This window comes from Corvus hawaiiensis, chromosome 3 (assembly GCF_020740725.1).
Source record: "Corvus hawaiiensis isolate bCorHaw1 chromosome 3, bCorHaw1.pri.cur, whole genome shotgun sequence".
NCBI classification, from domain to species: domain Eukaryota; kingdom Metazoa; phylum Chordata; class Aves; order Passeriformes; family Corvidae; genus Corvus; species Corvus hawaiiensis.
Window position 1 is genome coordinate 21989526 of NC_063215.1, and position 14494 is coordinate 22004019.

Genomic DNA, 14494 nt, shown 5'->3' on the forward strand with positions numbered 1-14494 from the left:
AATTAAATCTTAGTTATTTTTAAATGTGTGAACAGGTTGCACTCCATTCTTGGAGTGTTAGATGGAGTTATAATTGTTGGGAAAAAGGAACCTTTGGCAGTGTGTCCAAAAGGACAACTGGATTCCTGGAGCTGCATGCATCTTATGATCCCTGCCTGGGCTGTTGCTGTGGAGATGGGCTGAGTGTATGAACAGCTCTGTGTCAGCATCTGTTGGAAGTCAGATGCCTTTAGGTGTTCTAAGTGGTGCTTTTGCGGGGTGCCAGCCAATGCTTGAGTTTTGACATTGCTAGACAAAGGGTTGTTCAGCCTGGACAGACAGAACAACAGTGATCCAGGATTTAGGCATCCCTTTGCCAAGTCATTTGAAGGTTCAGTCTAGGAAGTATGTACAATTGCTGGCAAGGTGGAGGAAAAAACATGATCCAAAAATGAAGTAAAATCGTTTGCTAACTTCTTAACCAGAATGTGTCAGCCTGGTAGAAAGATGTTGCTAGAATGATCGAAGACCTAAAAACCCAAACTTTTGCTCTGGTTAGCTTTCAGCTTTTCTTTAGTATGATAGTCAGTTTATGCACCCAAGCTGTATGTTTTCTTTCTGTAGAAGTGGAATCCCATGCTTCCTGTTTTAGGTCTCCAGGGTGTGTCTGGCTGCCTTCTGCTTCATAGAGTTCCCAATTACTTTTAAAGAGCTTTTGGTCCAAGGTATTGCCAGATGATACAGCAGTTTTATATTGCTAATTGGAATTAAACAGACTGTATTAGAGAAATGCGTATACCTCAAACCATTAAACAGCAATTGCTTCAAAGTAAAAGTAATTATTTGGAAAACTAGATATTAATAGTTGATAACTGATAGAAAAAAGAAGTGTAGAAGTAAATAACAAGCCAGACTGCTCTCACTGGTGGGAATTTCCTTAAAAATTGTTATTTTTTCATAAATATGTTGACTACATGGTCAAAACTACATTTTCTAGATTTTTTTTCTGTTTTTCCTTAGTATGTCATTTGTAACCTATGGTTAGCCAACATGCTCTGTCCTTGCACTGCCAGAGCTGGATATTTCATTTTCTCAATGACATCATAGTCTTCTGCTGTTTGATTTCTGTTTTATTAAAGCTCTCTGGTTTTCCTATTCCCGGTGTGGGTTGTCCATTTGGCAGCATGTCGTAGGTGAGTTCAGCGGTTCGTGTGCGCAGTAGCTGAGGCCGAGCCTGGCTGCACAGCCACCACCAGCACTGAGCTCACCAGCAGACGTGTTGTACCTCAGCTCAGGTGCCTGCTGGCATTTATACCAATGCAGACGGGTGACCTCGGGGGTACTAAGGGTCAAGTGTATTCATATTCCTTAAATACTGATGGAAAGCTAGTAGCCTTTAATATGGATAGATGTTTTTCACCATAGAGAGTGATCTCTCATGTATTTATGCAGAATTCCAAATAACATCTGACTAGGCTTTCCTTACAGCACCAGCAGAATTTCTTGGTGAAATTCTAATGTCAGAATGTGCTAATATGGTGCTGAGGTGAAAGAGACATCCTCAGGACCAGGCTTGGTCTGTGTTTCTGGTGGTGGCAGACAATACCAGTGCCACCAGTGTGAGGAGTAATTAAACTAAATGGCCCCAAAACACTGATTTTACTTAGCTGCCTTTCTGCCTATAGGGTAGTCAGTACTGAAAAGTACCTCGAGGCATTAAAAAGGAGTGCAAGTCTGCTGGTGTTGTTCCTGCTTTTCTCTGGACAGCCTGGTTCATGTTTTAATGCTTTTATTTTAGACTTCTGATTTTTTGCAGCTCAGTTCTTTTAAATTTTACTTAATAAGAATTAAATTTTAGTGCTGTGAGTAGTTTTTAAAGTTCAGAATCTTTTTGCTATTTGTAAATCTTTCCTAACATCCACAGACCTGGGCTTTATTTCAAGGAATGCAATTTTTTTTGTATTAGGCATGCTGTTGTTAGCAGTCTCTCTGAAACTTGAGCAGGCAGATTCATTACTCTTCCGACTCTGGTTTTGAATTTGTTTTTTTATCCAGAAGAATAATATCTGTTGTGCATGCCTAACAACATAATTAGTATGTAATGTGTGTATTTGCAAAATACTAAAGAGGCATTTGTACTTTTTTCTTTGTTATTTATTTGCAGGAAAAGCCTGTTAATTCATCTGGTTTTGCTTTTGTTTCCATCACTGGAAACACTTTTTGCATGAATGTATACTGTTTAGTTTGGTTGGGGTTTTTTGGTAACTGTTTTCTACAGAGACTGGTAATGCTGACATTGTGCTCTCGCTTTGGATGTGCGTGCAAGCTGTGTGTAATTAGCAGTGTGCTTGTACCACAGGAACATGGGTTCCCTGCAGTGCCAGCTTAGCACAACTGTGAGTGCAATGGGAATGAAAGTCCTTGGCTCTGATCCGCTTCCCATGGGAGGGAGTGCACACTCGTGGTTTTGCATACACAGTTTTGTCCTAGGTGTATATTTTCCCCCAGCAACATAGATGCTTTCCACCTGTGTGACTGTGCGAAGAGGTGATTTATGGATGCCAGTGGTATGCTGGTGGATGTCATGCGTGACTGGGAAGTGTCAGTGAAGGGCAGTGTTTGCAGAAGCACTTGCTGGTGAAGGTCAGCCTTTCTCCTGCAGGGTCCCTCCTGCCCTGCCCCTCAGCGCTCCCCCTGCGCAGGTGCTGGTGTGGGTGTCCTTTGAGGAAGGGCAGAAGAGTGATGTGTCAGCTCAGTACCAGCATGAAAGAATATTTAACTGCAGTTTTCTTTCCTGGAACTGAAGAACTAGTGGTCACAAGTGGGAGAGTGGGTTGAAAATACCATGTTGCTTTCTAGCTGTGGGAATGCAACCTAAGCAGTGCTTTCAAGCTAAGAGAAACAAGAGGCTGTCCAGTGGCAACCGAGTTTCTTGAAACCTGTCTGCAAATTCCTGCTGAATATGAGGCAACTGTTATTTTACAAAGATTTACAAGTTGGTCAAATCAGGAAGCTTCTGCAGGCATGAGTGTTTCCTAGCACAAGGTTCACCATCCTGACAAACACCAAGCCTCTGCTAATTTCAGAAATTTCATCGGAAATGATAAATGAGCAACTTGAGAGCCCATTTATCCTGGAGCACAGTCAGCAGGGTGTGTTTGGCCCTACATGGTTAGTTTTACAAAAAATAATGATAACTTTAAAAATTCAGTCATTTCTTAGTGTCTGCATGCTTTCAATACTTATTTCTACAGTACACTTCCACAAGGAGCTCGGCAGATTATAATTGTCTAGAAGTACAGGTCTGTAAAGGGAAGTGTATCTCATCAGAGAAATCTCTGGAATGTATCAAGGATAAATAATAAGCATTTAGATTGCTATGTCTGGCAGTTTGTTTTGACTTGTAACCTGTGTAAGTTAGCAAATTTTATAATACCTAAAAATATTCTGGGATAGTAACATTTAAAAATTTTTTTTTACTAAAAGGTTTTGTGTATTTCAAGACACTCAACTATTTGTAGAAAGTTGAAACATTTGGGGAATTCATTTGAAAAAAAGGTAGGTCTTTGCAGTCCTAAGTGTCTTGTTGCGATCCAAAATACATGAGTAAAAAAGATAAATGTTTTAAAACTGCATGTTGGATTAAGAGCAGGCAACTCCTGCCAGTCTGTTTTAGGTTCAATTGTACCCATATTTTTTCACTAAATAATAATTAGATATATGTCATTCAAAGCATTGTACACTTATTTCCTTCATCGGTCATATGGTAGAAGTGACTAAAAATGTTTATTGCATCTTCTAAGTATAATGGATGCATTTCCACTTTTTGTTCCATAATAGCCTGTGAACTTTAAAAAAAAAATGAGTACAACTGATTGCAAAGATGACATTCCTAATTATACAGAAGCCTTTCATTTCTAAAAATATTTTTCAAACCTTAAAACACAAAGTATTCATATTTCTTGGTGGCAGCATGCCTGTTTATGTCCAGGGCTTCCAAGTTTATTGTTACTGTGCCCCAGACTGCTGAACTGTTTGTGCTTGGGCTTCTATTTCACTCTTCCTTTATCATGGTTTTTCATAGAAGAAACTCAGTTGACTTCTTTTGGATCATCATGCATTTATGAGATTGCAGGGGGAGGACAGACTTTTGGGGTGCTTTTATTATTTCCGGTGTGTTCAAAGTACACTTAATAGAAGTGCAGAGCTATTTTATCTTATTTCTGTGCCACTAAAATAAACTGTTTAAGAAAACTATTAATGAAGCTTCACTGACTTAATCTAATCTGGGCTTTAAAATTAATATCACTCTTTTAACTCCTTAGCTGTATTACACTGAACTATAAATAATTTGAGGGTAATGGATGGGAAAGCAGATGGTGCCAAGAATGCTTTGCAATTGGCAGAGCAACCAAACATTTTTTAAATTTGCTTGTGCCCCAGCAGGTCTCTGTAAACACAGCCTAAGTGAGCTTGTTTTTGAAGTAAACTTAAGAAATGTCATTTCACTGGCTAACAAAACACAGAAAAAAAGTCATAAATCTGTGTGCTGTGCACAGTTATGAGAACATGTATTCCTTTTTCTGATTCTAAATTAGCACTTTCATACTTAATTTAACTTGAAGACAATTTTTCCATTATATCAGACTTTTTTCAGTCTTGAAAACTCCAAATAGAAATTTTTAGAAATGTGAGAATTTCCCTGAAGCATTTACAGAGCTTTCAGAGTGGTATTGCCCTAAGATGAAAAAGTTTAATCAATTATTGTATTCTCATTCCTCTGGCTGGCACACATAAAGCTAAGGATGTGAGTAGTGGTGAAAGGGCAAATTGGATTTTTAGTAACTAATTTAATTATTTGAAGTAATTCCAGACAGATTCTGTCATGCTAAGCATTGTGTGATTATTACTTCAGAAAAAAAAATATAGTACATTTTAAAATTAAGGAAAAAAAAAAAAAAAAAGCTGTCCTCTGTGTGTTTTTTGCAAGGGAGGATGCCTTGAAAATCCCCTCCTCACACACCCACCCACCCACCATGCTCCCCCTCTCCCCCCCTTTTTTTTTTCTGCAAGAACCATTGCCTCATGCACTTTTTGGCTTGATCCTTTTGATTTGCAGATAGAGGGTAGGAGGAACTCGGGCTTTCTTCATGAGCATGAAACTTTGCAAGATCTGTGGTGGTATTTAGTAGCCAGATTCACCCTGGGCCTAACTGCTGTCTGTCTTCCTAATTGTAGCACTTAAAAAGAGCTTTTGTCTGTGTGTTGTTGTGACATAACACAAAGAACTGTGGAAAAAGTAGGTATTTTCAAAACAGGAATTTTTCTTTTTTTGTATGACATAATTTGTATTTATCTGCAGTTCTGATCAGCTCTTAAGTTGGAGCAAAAAGCCCCCATCTTCCTTTTATTTTATTTTTGTTGTTAAAATACTTTTTCCAATTGAAATAGTATGCCCTTGATATTAAAAGCTTAAAAGGAGAATATTCTTATTAAATATGGGATGGAAGGTATCTGTAAATTTAAAAGGCTAAAGTTTATGCCTGCAGAATGAAACAAATGTAAAAGTGATGCAAAGCTGAAATATAGTTTTAAAGCTTTCTGAACTGAGGATATTTGTTTGTGTCCTGTCTGCCTTTTTGACAGACATGTAATCTTTCTTTTTTTGTGTCTTTTTGTAATCTTAACCTGCTGTTCCATCAGTGATGTGATTACGGGATCTTTCCAAGCTGTAGTGCCCATTTATCAGGTTCTGTTCCTTGTTTATGATACAAAGTAAAAGTTTTTAAATGAATAAAGCAGGGCAGTGTTAACAGCCATAACAGAAACAAAAAATAGGTGGCACGTCCAATTTTTTTTTCACTCAAGTTGAGAAGACATCTTCCCCCCCTTTTGTTTCTTTTCCCCATTACACAGTCAAGCAATAAGTATTGCAATTTAGTCAGATGGATGCTAAATCAGGAAGAATGCCATGTTTGTCTTTAATCACTTGGAAGAGCTCTGAAGAATTTCTTGCATCTTTCAGGAAAATAAGAATTGCTAGTGGACAAAGGAAAAATGAGAAGCCCGACTTCATACAGAAGAATTTTTAAAAGGAATTAATCAAAATGAAATTAAATGTCCTGCTGCCTCAGCCATAACCCATGACAATAAATGCAGGATAACCTGTTTTTTTTTGTTCCTTACTATTTTTGCAATTAGTTCACTTTTTCTCCTGCAGAGAGGCTGCATGAAAGATCTTGTTATTTGTGGCTGTGGTAAAATATGCTGGCTCAGCCTGCCTGAAGAAACAGAAGCCTTGGCAGGAATGCTGATTACCATGACAATCTAAGCAGTCTAGAGCTTCGGGGTGTTGTGGGTTTTATCATAAAAATAAAAAATGTGTCCTGGATGGTAGGATAGCTGATAATATCATCATGGTGCTGCATATCCAGTTGTCATTGCAAGACTTTATTTTTCATTTTGTGTTACCTGAGGAGGGGGAGGGGGGGACCTTATCACATTCAGGTAAATTTTTATAACATACTTGTGTGTTTACATCTTTATCTATTTTAGAATATAGTTTTGTGCAATATGTACATGAGGGGGTTTAAGTCTTCATGGGTTTTCCCCACTAGCATGGAGGGAAACTGGCGTGTATTTTTCCTGCTCCCTCTCCCCCACCTCATGTACAGTGCCAAATCTGTGCTACAGCATCTTCGCAAGCAAAGACAAAAAAACCCCAAACCCACCCTTCCTATCCATATTAGGGTGTTGTTATTTCAGCCATTACTGCCTCAAAGGTACCCCACCCTACCTTCATCAGAATTCACTTGTGTGTGGTAATAGGGCTGATGGCATGTTGCATGAGGTCTTTGGTTTAAAACTGTCTCAGATTGGAGTAGGAAAACCAATCTGCTGGTCTCTAATGGAGCGTGTGAACTAAGTTATTGTCACTGATATTTGGACACTGTTAGGAAAGAATAGAAAGGAAAAATGACTTGAAGTTATAAATTTGCAAAGTCCCTGTGCAAATAAATTCATCTGTGAAGTTTTCTCATTTAAAAGTTGGCTTTTTACGTGTTTTCCTAAAAACTTTTGGCTCATTATGACAAAAGCAAGGGTATTTGCATTATCCTTTGTTAATTTCTTTCCAAGTAATGTCCTTGTTTACACTAAAGGATTTATTGAAAACTGCATGAGGTTATCAACACATCAATGAACTTTTGTTCTGTGCCAGTCACCTCAGAATGTAAGGGTTCATTGTATAAGCTTCATTTGTAATGTGGAGCATTTGCTGGTCCCATGAAATCATTATTAAGAGCAAACAACCAAAGGTATGTCTTTTTACCCAGTTCTAGAGCATGGACCGAAAGCCACAGGTCTGAATGATGAAGAGGAGGATGAGGGAGAACAGTTTGACTTTGATAGTGGAGATGAGATACCAGAAGCAGACAGGCAAGCCCTTGTGCCACCTATTCCCGCTCCTGGAAATAACATAGAGCACCAAGAGGCTGGTGCTGCAGGTAAGTCAGCCTGTTGGTCTGCACCTGCACTGGGCTAAATAGTCAAGACTCATCAAAGGATGCCTTTTCTTGTCCATGCAATAAAAGTACTTTAACAAGAGTTTTCCGTGACTGAATGATTGGTGTTTGTAAATACACACATGCTGGGTTTATTTTGGAGCAGTTTGGTTGCAATGGAAGGCAGATGCATAGCTGTTACTGTTATTATCTATAGTAATAAGGCAATATGAAAGCATAAAAATACCACTCAAGAAAACGTAAAAGGGAAAAAAAAGAAAGAAAGAGAGAGATAGGGTAAGAGTAGGGAGATACATAATTGCCACCCATAGATCTGCGATGAGACTTAATTGAAGTGATGATTGAAGGTCTCGATCTGTCCGGAGGTGGGGGGAAAAAGCCCACAAAATACAAAGTCCGGTGGGTTAATACGTTCTCAGGTTCAGGTGGGAGTGCCCAAGCATGTCCTCTGTGGGGGGGAAGTATTACACTGTCTTTTGATCATGTGCAGTTCTCTGGTGGAAGGCCTCAGGAATGAGTCTGGGGGCACTTCAGGAGTTATTGATAGTTTATGACCTCTTCTAAGGCAGCTGCCTCTCGTGTCAGTAAGCCTGTGTGTGAATGGGACCTTCCCTGGGAGGAGGGCATGTGTGTAAGGGAGGGCAATTTGGTGTGATAAAAGGCACAATCCTGTCTCCGCAAGGTCTGCCTCTTACCAGCCTCAGAGCCCAGTTTGTAGCCTCTGGTGGTGATAAGTTCACCCCCTCCGTCTTATGCAGAGGTTTGTCATTACACACCCAAAAACTCACCGCCTTCCCTTTGCAGGCTTGCACACCTGGCCTTAGCAAAGCACCCAGGAACCTCCAAAAATGGTCAATTTGTTTTGAGTCATAGTTCAGTCTCTCACATATGGAAATACCATGCGAGTGTTTTGAATATTCCTGCCAGTTACAGTCATGGTAGATCTGACAGGGCAAGTGACCATTGTGTGTAATTCCTGTGATTTTAAATGCCCATTCAAGTGTGACATCCGAACCAATGGATTGGACATAGTCTGAGTGTCTTGCTACAGGGAAACTTTATACCCTTGCTGGTCTTAAGGCGCATTGATGGCTTGAGATAAGCTGCTCCACACCTAAACTTGCTAGTTACTGAGCTTGAGATGTGCATAAAACTAAGTGGAGTTTGAATGTATGAATTTTGTTCATGAACAGAAGTGTTGCTAAATATTGAAATATTTTTTTATGACATATGCAGATGTTCCCAGTGGTGAGGTGTAGTCTGGAAATTGCTATATTCTGCTCAAGTTGCTAACAGCTGATTTTCCTTACTTAGATCCAATTTCCTTTGGTAAGCAGACTCACTGTGCTTATGGCAATTAAGGATAGATAACTCTTCAGGTACTGTGCAGTTTGACAGCCTGGAACTTAAACACCATCTTTCCCTGAGCATCTGTTGCTCACTCACCCTTTTGTGGAGTTGTGCTTACAGCTCAAAATCATTTGATCACTTGGGATGCAGTTCTGCAGTTCACTTCAGAGGGGCCTGTGGTTCTGCTGTACCTCAGCTTGTCTCAAAAAATACTGGGAACTTTGCATGAAAGGAAACAATACATTTTCAAAGAGGAAAACTTGTCAAGTTATTTTCTTCCCCCTTTTCTTAACAGAGCATTTTCAGGACTGCTCTTTGAGGAATGTCCCTCCAGTGAGCCCAGACAAAAACACAAGAAATATTTTAGGGGTAGGCATAAGGAGAAGAATTTTGAGTCATAGGTTATAAGCAACTTGTATAGTAAAGAGCCGGTCAGTGTTTAGCATACTTGCAAAGAGCTATTAGAGCAGCTTGAACAGGTATGAAAAGTAAAACTGTATATTTTTGTTTAATTTTTCAACTAAAGGAGCTGATAATTTAGAAAACAGTGAGAAGCCGCAAACATCAGAACCTGCTGCAGAAGCCACTCTGGCCAAAGTAAATCCCTACTCAGTCATAAATATTTCCCCAATCCAAGACAAGGATCCATCCTCATCACCAGAACCAAGTCCTCAAGATGAATGTGCAAGTCCAAACTTGTCTGGTGGATATTCTGTTCCTGTCCCTTGTGGATATGCTGTGCCATCCAACTTACCTTTGATACTGCCAGCATACTCCAGTCCTGTCATCATACGCAGTGTTTCTGTAGATGAAGAAGGTACTGTATTTACACACCTTACTTTATTTGAAGGGGAATCCTTGTTTAACCTCAGGTACCTTTCCTGTATAGCACTCACCCTGGATGAGTGTGGGAATGGTTAATGCTAATTCCTTTTTTAACATAATGAAATAATTTCCAGATCCAGAGTTCAGTGTTCAAGCCAAATGGTTTTTTCTCATATCTTTTATTGGTTTTTCTAGGTCCTGGCAAAGTTCCTCTTTTGCCTTTTCTATATGCATTTCTGTTTGTTTATTTTCCAATTCTTGTGGATTTAGAGTTGCTGTGGGATTTTTCCCTTGATGATTTGATGAATTCTTTGTCTTTTAGTGCAATTTTAAGGCAGAAAAGGAAGCTAGAAAGGGAAATAACTATGGATTATTACAGAAATGGGAGATCCATTTTGTACTCAGAGTTTACAAAGCTGACAGCTTAATGTCAAGAGAGTAGGGAAAGAAAGCTCCCCATATCCTGCCTTTTCCTTTTTGTATTTTGAGTATACTTTTCTGTATCTAGGCACAAATTCTTCTGTAATTCCAGCCTTTATTTCAGCCTTTGCTTTTTACCACTATTAGGAATACTGTCAAGAAAAAGTAAATATTTGTGTGGTCCTTATTACCTGTAGAGGAATATATGTTTGAGAGATAGAATTAAATGCATCAGACATTGTAATTTCCTCTTAACAGCTCTTCTGACAAATGGCTGTGTCTTTGAATTACTTAATTTTCAAAAATGCATGGTGTGAAGTAACTTCTAAATTTTTTTAGACACGTGTAAGAATAAAACTATTGCAAAGAGGGAGATTATTCTTTAGCACTGAACTAGTAAAATCAGTTTCTTATGCTAAAATGTGCCATTTGAACCAAACTAATATGATATTCCAAGCATTTTCTTTTTTGTTTTCTACTTGGCAGGTACACAGTCAGCAACCGAAGAATGTCATTATAATTCTGTAAACTTGGAGGACCCTCAAAATAGGTGATTTCCGGTTCAGCATATTTTAATGATTTGTAAAACCTTAATTCCTAAGAAAGCTTGCATTTAATAAGTATTTTATTCTCCTTGTGTAATGCTTCCATGTTTGTTGGTTTGTTTTTTTTCATTTTCTTAGCCCTGTAATTCTGGTTGTGTACTAAAATCAGCACTAGTTGGGGTTCTTGTGTGTGTAACTGTGCATGACATTTTTGAAGACACTGGGTTGAATTTTTATAGAATGATGGCAGTGTCAGCTGCAACAGATTGCTGGAGATCTTGTCTAGCCTGCTGCTTTCAGCATGACCGCTGCCAATACTCCATCAGATCAACCATGGCCTTGCGGCTGAGCCTTGAAACCCTCCAAGGATGGAGATGCTGCAGCTTCCGCAGGCAGTCTTCCCTGCTGTACTGCCTTCCGTCCCCCCTTCCCCTCCCTACACCCCCCAAAATTCCTACCCAAATCTTCCAGTGGCCAGTCTGTTGACCATTCCCCCTTTGTCTGGCATTAAAAAAAAAAAAGGGTGCCACACCCCCGCAAACAAACCCAAACCAACAAATAACCCTGATTCCATCACCTCTGTAGTTCTCTTGTGGATAGTTGTAGCTGCTCTTGGATCACCCCATAATATCCTTTTCACCAGACTAAATAATCTCCATGTCTTTTATCTCCTTCCTTGTGAACCATGTGCTTTAGTCCCTGACTTCAGTTTCTCTGCATCTCCCTAGAGATTGCTTCAATTTCTCCACAGCTCTCTATCAGGGGAGTGTTGGGAAGCCAAAACTGGACATGCTGCTACAGGTTCAGCCTCACTGGCACCAAGTGGAGGAGGGTAACAGCTTTGCCTGATGGCTCCTGATGCAGCCCAGAATGTCTTTAGTCGTATTTACCATGAAAAAGAAACTCTCAGTTCACTGTTTTCTGAGAAAATTTCCTGTGTTCTGGTAGATGAACTCAAAAGCAAAGTGTTTTTTTAAGATTGTAAAGAAAGTATTTTCAATTTTCTGACTAAAATCTTCAAACTATGAAATAGAATAGGTTATTCATCACCCAAGTATGCACTGAAGCAACATTTTTGAGTAATCAGCAGCCTTGGAGTGGAGACTAGAAGAAAAGAAATATATTGTCTAGTGTTCATGGATGTTTAAAAACATTGTGGTGTAACTTTTACTTCTTTTATTTTATGGCCTTTTTTTTCAAGTGAAGATAACCAGACCAAGAGAGAGGACGATGCCCTGGCCAAATGGGTTGCAGATCCTGCAAATACAGCATGGATGGAAAGTAAGTATCAGTGGGCCCTGAAGTACAACTGTAGGAGGTGGTCAGTTTTAAGTTGTGATCAGCAGTATGTGTGTATCTATGTGCACAAGCAGATTTTATAGGAATGTCCATGTTCACTTTTACTGTGTGTTTTCAGATAGGTTCCAGAACCAAGCTGTACCAGTTAGAACATTCAACAGTGTCATAAAATTGTATTTCAGAATAAAGGTAACATTCACTTTTCCAGCTTTTGGAATCTGTGGAATCATTTGTAACTGTTTTTTGGAAGTCATTTGGCTCCATCAGTGCATGTGCAGTGGAAATAAGCTCCAGTTCAGAGTCTGATCTGCAACTGTATTTGAAATTGCTCTTCTTGTGCAGTAGTTGTTAAATAAGTACTTGGAGGAGATGGAAAGGAAGAAGTTGCCACTTTGTCTTGGTGTGTGCTGTTGATTCTTGGCTGGCAGCTGCATTTTAAACCAGAACAGAGACTGTGTGGTTTGAGGACAGGTTATGTCCTCCACTGGGCTGGAGGTTCATCTTACATATTTTGTGAAGTGACTGAAGAATTTGCATCTTCATTCTGCCTCTTAATATGTACTGTGATGAACATTACATTATTTAGTTTTGGTTCTTTTTAAAAAGTCAATTGCAGCTTTCCTACAGGCATTTAGTAAGGCAATGAGCAGCCTTCGACAGGCATAGAACATTCCATACTTCTGTGAAAAGGAGGGAGAAATGCTGGCTGTTGAAGTGGATTTTTGTTCTCAGGCTAGCAAAGGTCATCATAAGCAATGCAGATAAAACTCTGGAATTTCACAAATACCATATACTGCTTTGTGCATTATTGCATTAATAGAAAGATTAGATGTGCAAGCAAAATGCTAGTGGAGGGTGAGTCATATCTCCATTGTATTCATATATGCCAATATAACCAAAATTCTTCAAAATAAAATACAGTATTTCAGTTGGAGAGGACCTACAGCATTTCAACTGCCTGATCGTTTCAGGGCTGACCAAAAGCTAAAGGCATGTTAAGGGCTTTGTCCAAGTGTCTCTCAAACACTTGGTCCCATTCAAATTTTAGGAAGTTTCTAATTTGGTTTTTTTCTGTCTTGGTTTTAGACCCGGATGAGGTAATTTACGATGATGTGCCAAGAGAAGATTCAGACTCTGAACCAGGTTTGAGGTCTTTGTAATGTTGAAAGCAATGTAAAATGGAATTATTTGAATGTATATTGAACAGATATGTTCATTAAGTACCTAAAATATATGTAAATGGAATTGTATCAATAATTGGTAGGTCTTAGAAAGTTCAGAATTAAACTAACACTTAAAAGACTTTATCTCAGCAGGTCTCCTATACTTCTCAGAAGTTGAATTCTGCTTTGTTTTATAGATACTGTTCCAAATGCTTGTGTATTCTGCATATTAGAGAATTATAGTGTTGGGTGTTGTAGCTGTAGTGCCCTGAACAAGGCAAGGTAGTTAGGAAAAGGGTGTTTTAAATAGTTAGATGATGTATGGTAATGTATCATTGTCATGGTTGTAGAGAGAAGCTCCTTCCTTGAAAGTCCCCTTCAATTTGTAAGTGCTTGGTAGATGGAGGAGATGGTCCAGGGTGGCTGTTTGCCATCTTGATTGTGACTCCACAGAAGTGTTTTATTTCAGCTTTGAAGTAGTCCACTCCTCATGGTTGAGACCACGTTTGGAGGGGGCAGAATAGATCTCAAAGTATTTTCTGGAGTCAAGATTTTACCTTTGCTGGGAATGATGGAGTTAGGGCTCAAGAAGCTTATTTCATCGAGTTCTTGCTCAGATTTGTTTTGCAGTTTTTGGGTATAGTGAAGTCTGCTTAAAGATCAGTTGCTACTGACTGATTTTGTGTTTTGAGTGGATTGGCTTACTGGGAATGCAGCGTCTTACTTGTCATGGTTCTCAGAGGGTGTAGGTGTTTGATACTGAAATTGTTAATGAATCAAGAAAACACTTAAGCTTTCTTTTGTGGAAACCACATTAATCTTTAAAGCTGTAACAGTTTCATTTCTTGTCCTTAGTAGTGTTCAGGCAAGGTGTTTTACAAATTATTACTGATTTTTTCAGTTATTATTGGAAAGTACCGTGTTACATTCATGACTTGAATGCTTATATTACTGGAAGTTCCCTCAGTGGACTGTGCTACTTTGAGCAGGGACATCTTTGTGCTGTTGCTGATCAGTCAGGAAACATGTACACCAGGCCCAGGTGGCTGAACTGGGTGGGATGTGGGATATGGAGCAGAGCTCTGCTGAGCATATTGGTCAGAATCTTTAGCTTAACCCATAAGACATTGATTAAAATTTTGACTTTCATTTTGTCCCCAAAGACATTGAAAAATTATGAGGAGATAGGTAGTAAGGGAAGTTTCATCTTCCTACATTCATGATCTTGGTGTTTATTATTTGTATATTTTTGTTAGGGAGACACAACTATTCCAAAAAAAGATTTTTTTTCACGCAGTCATGGCGTAAATCCTGCCCCAATACTGACAGCACAGGAGTTAGACTTGCATGAATCTTGATTTATTTTGACTTACTATGATGGTTCTTTTAA

The 14494-nt window shown here is 39.0% G+C and overlaps 1 protein-coding gene across 5 annotated transcripts in view; it reads left to right on the forward strand.

Annotated features, from left to right (window-relative positions):
* The window catches only part of ARHGEF10 (Rho guanine nucleotide exchange factor 10), a 112287-nt gene that overhangs the window by 23899 nt on the left and 73894 nt on the right, over nt 1–14494 (forward strand). For all 5 annotated transcript variants that reach the window (XM_048296439.1, XM_048296440.1, XM_048296438.1 and 2 more), the window contains 5 exons: nt 7314–7484; nt 9379–9669; nt 10584–10647; nt 11844–11923; nt 13028–13084. In XM_048296439.1, the coding sequence (XP_048152396.1) occupies nt 7314–7484; nt 9379–9669; nt 10584–10647; nt 11844–11923; nt 13028–13084 (663 nt within the window). The remainder of the gene's footprint in view (nt 1–7313; nt 7485–9378; nt 9670–10583; nt 10648–11843; nt 11924–13027; nt 13085–14494) is intronic.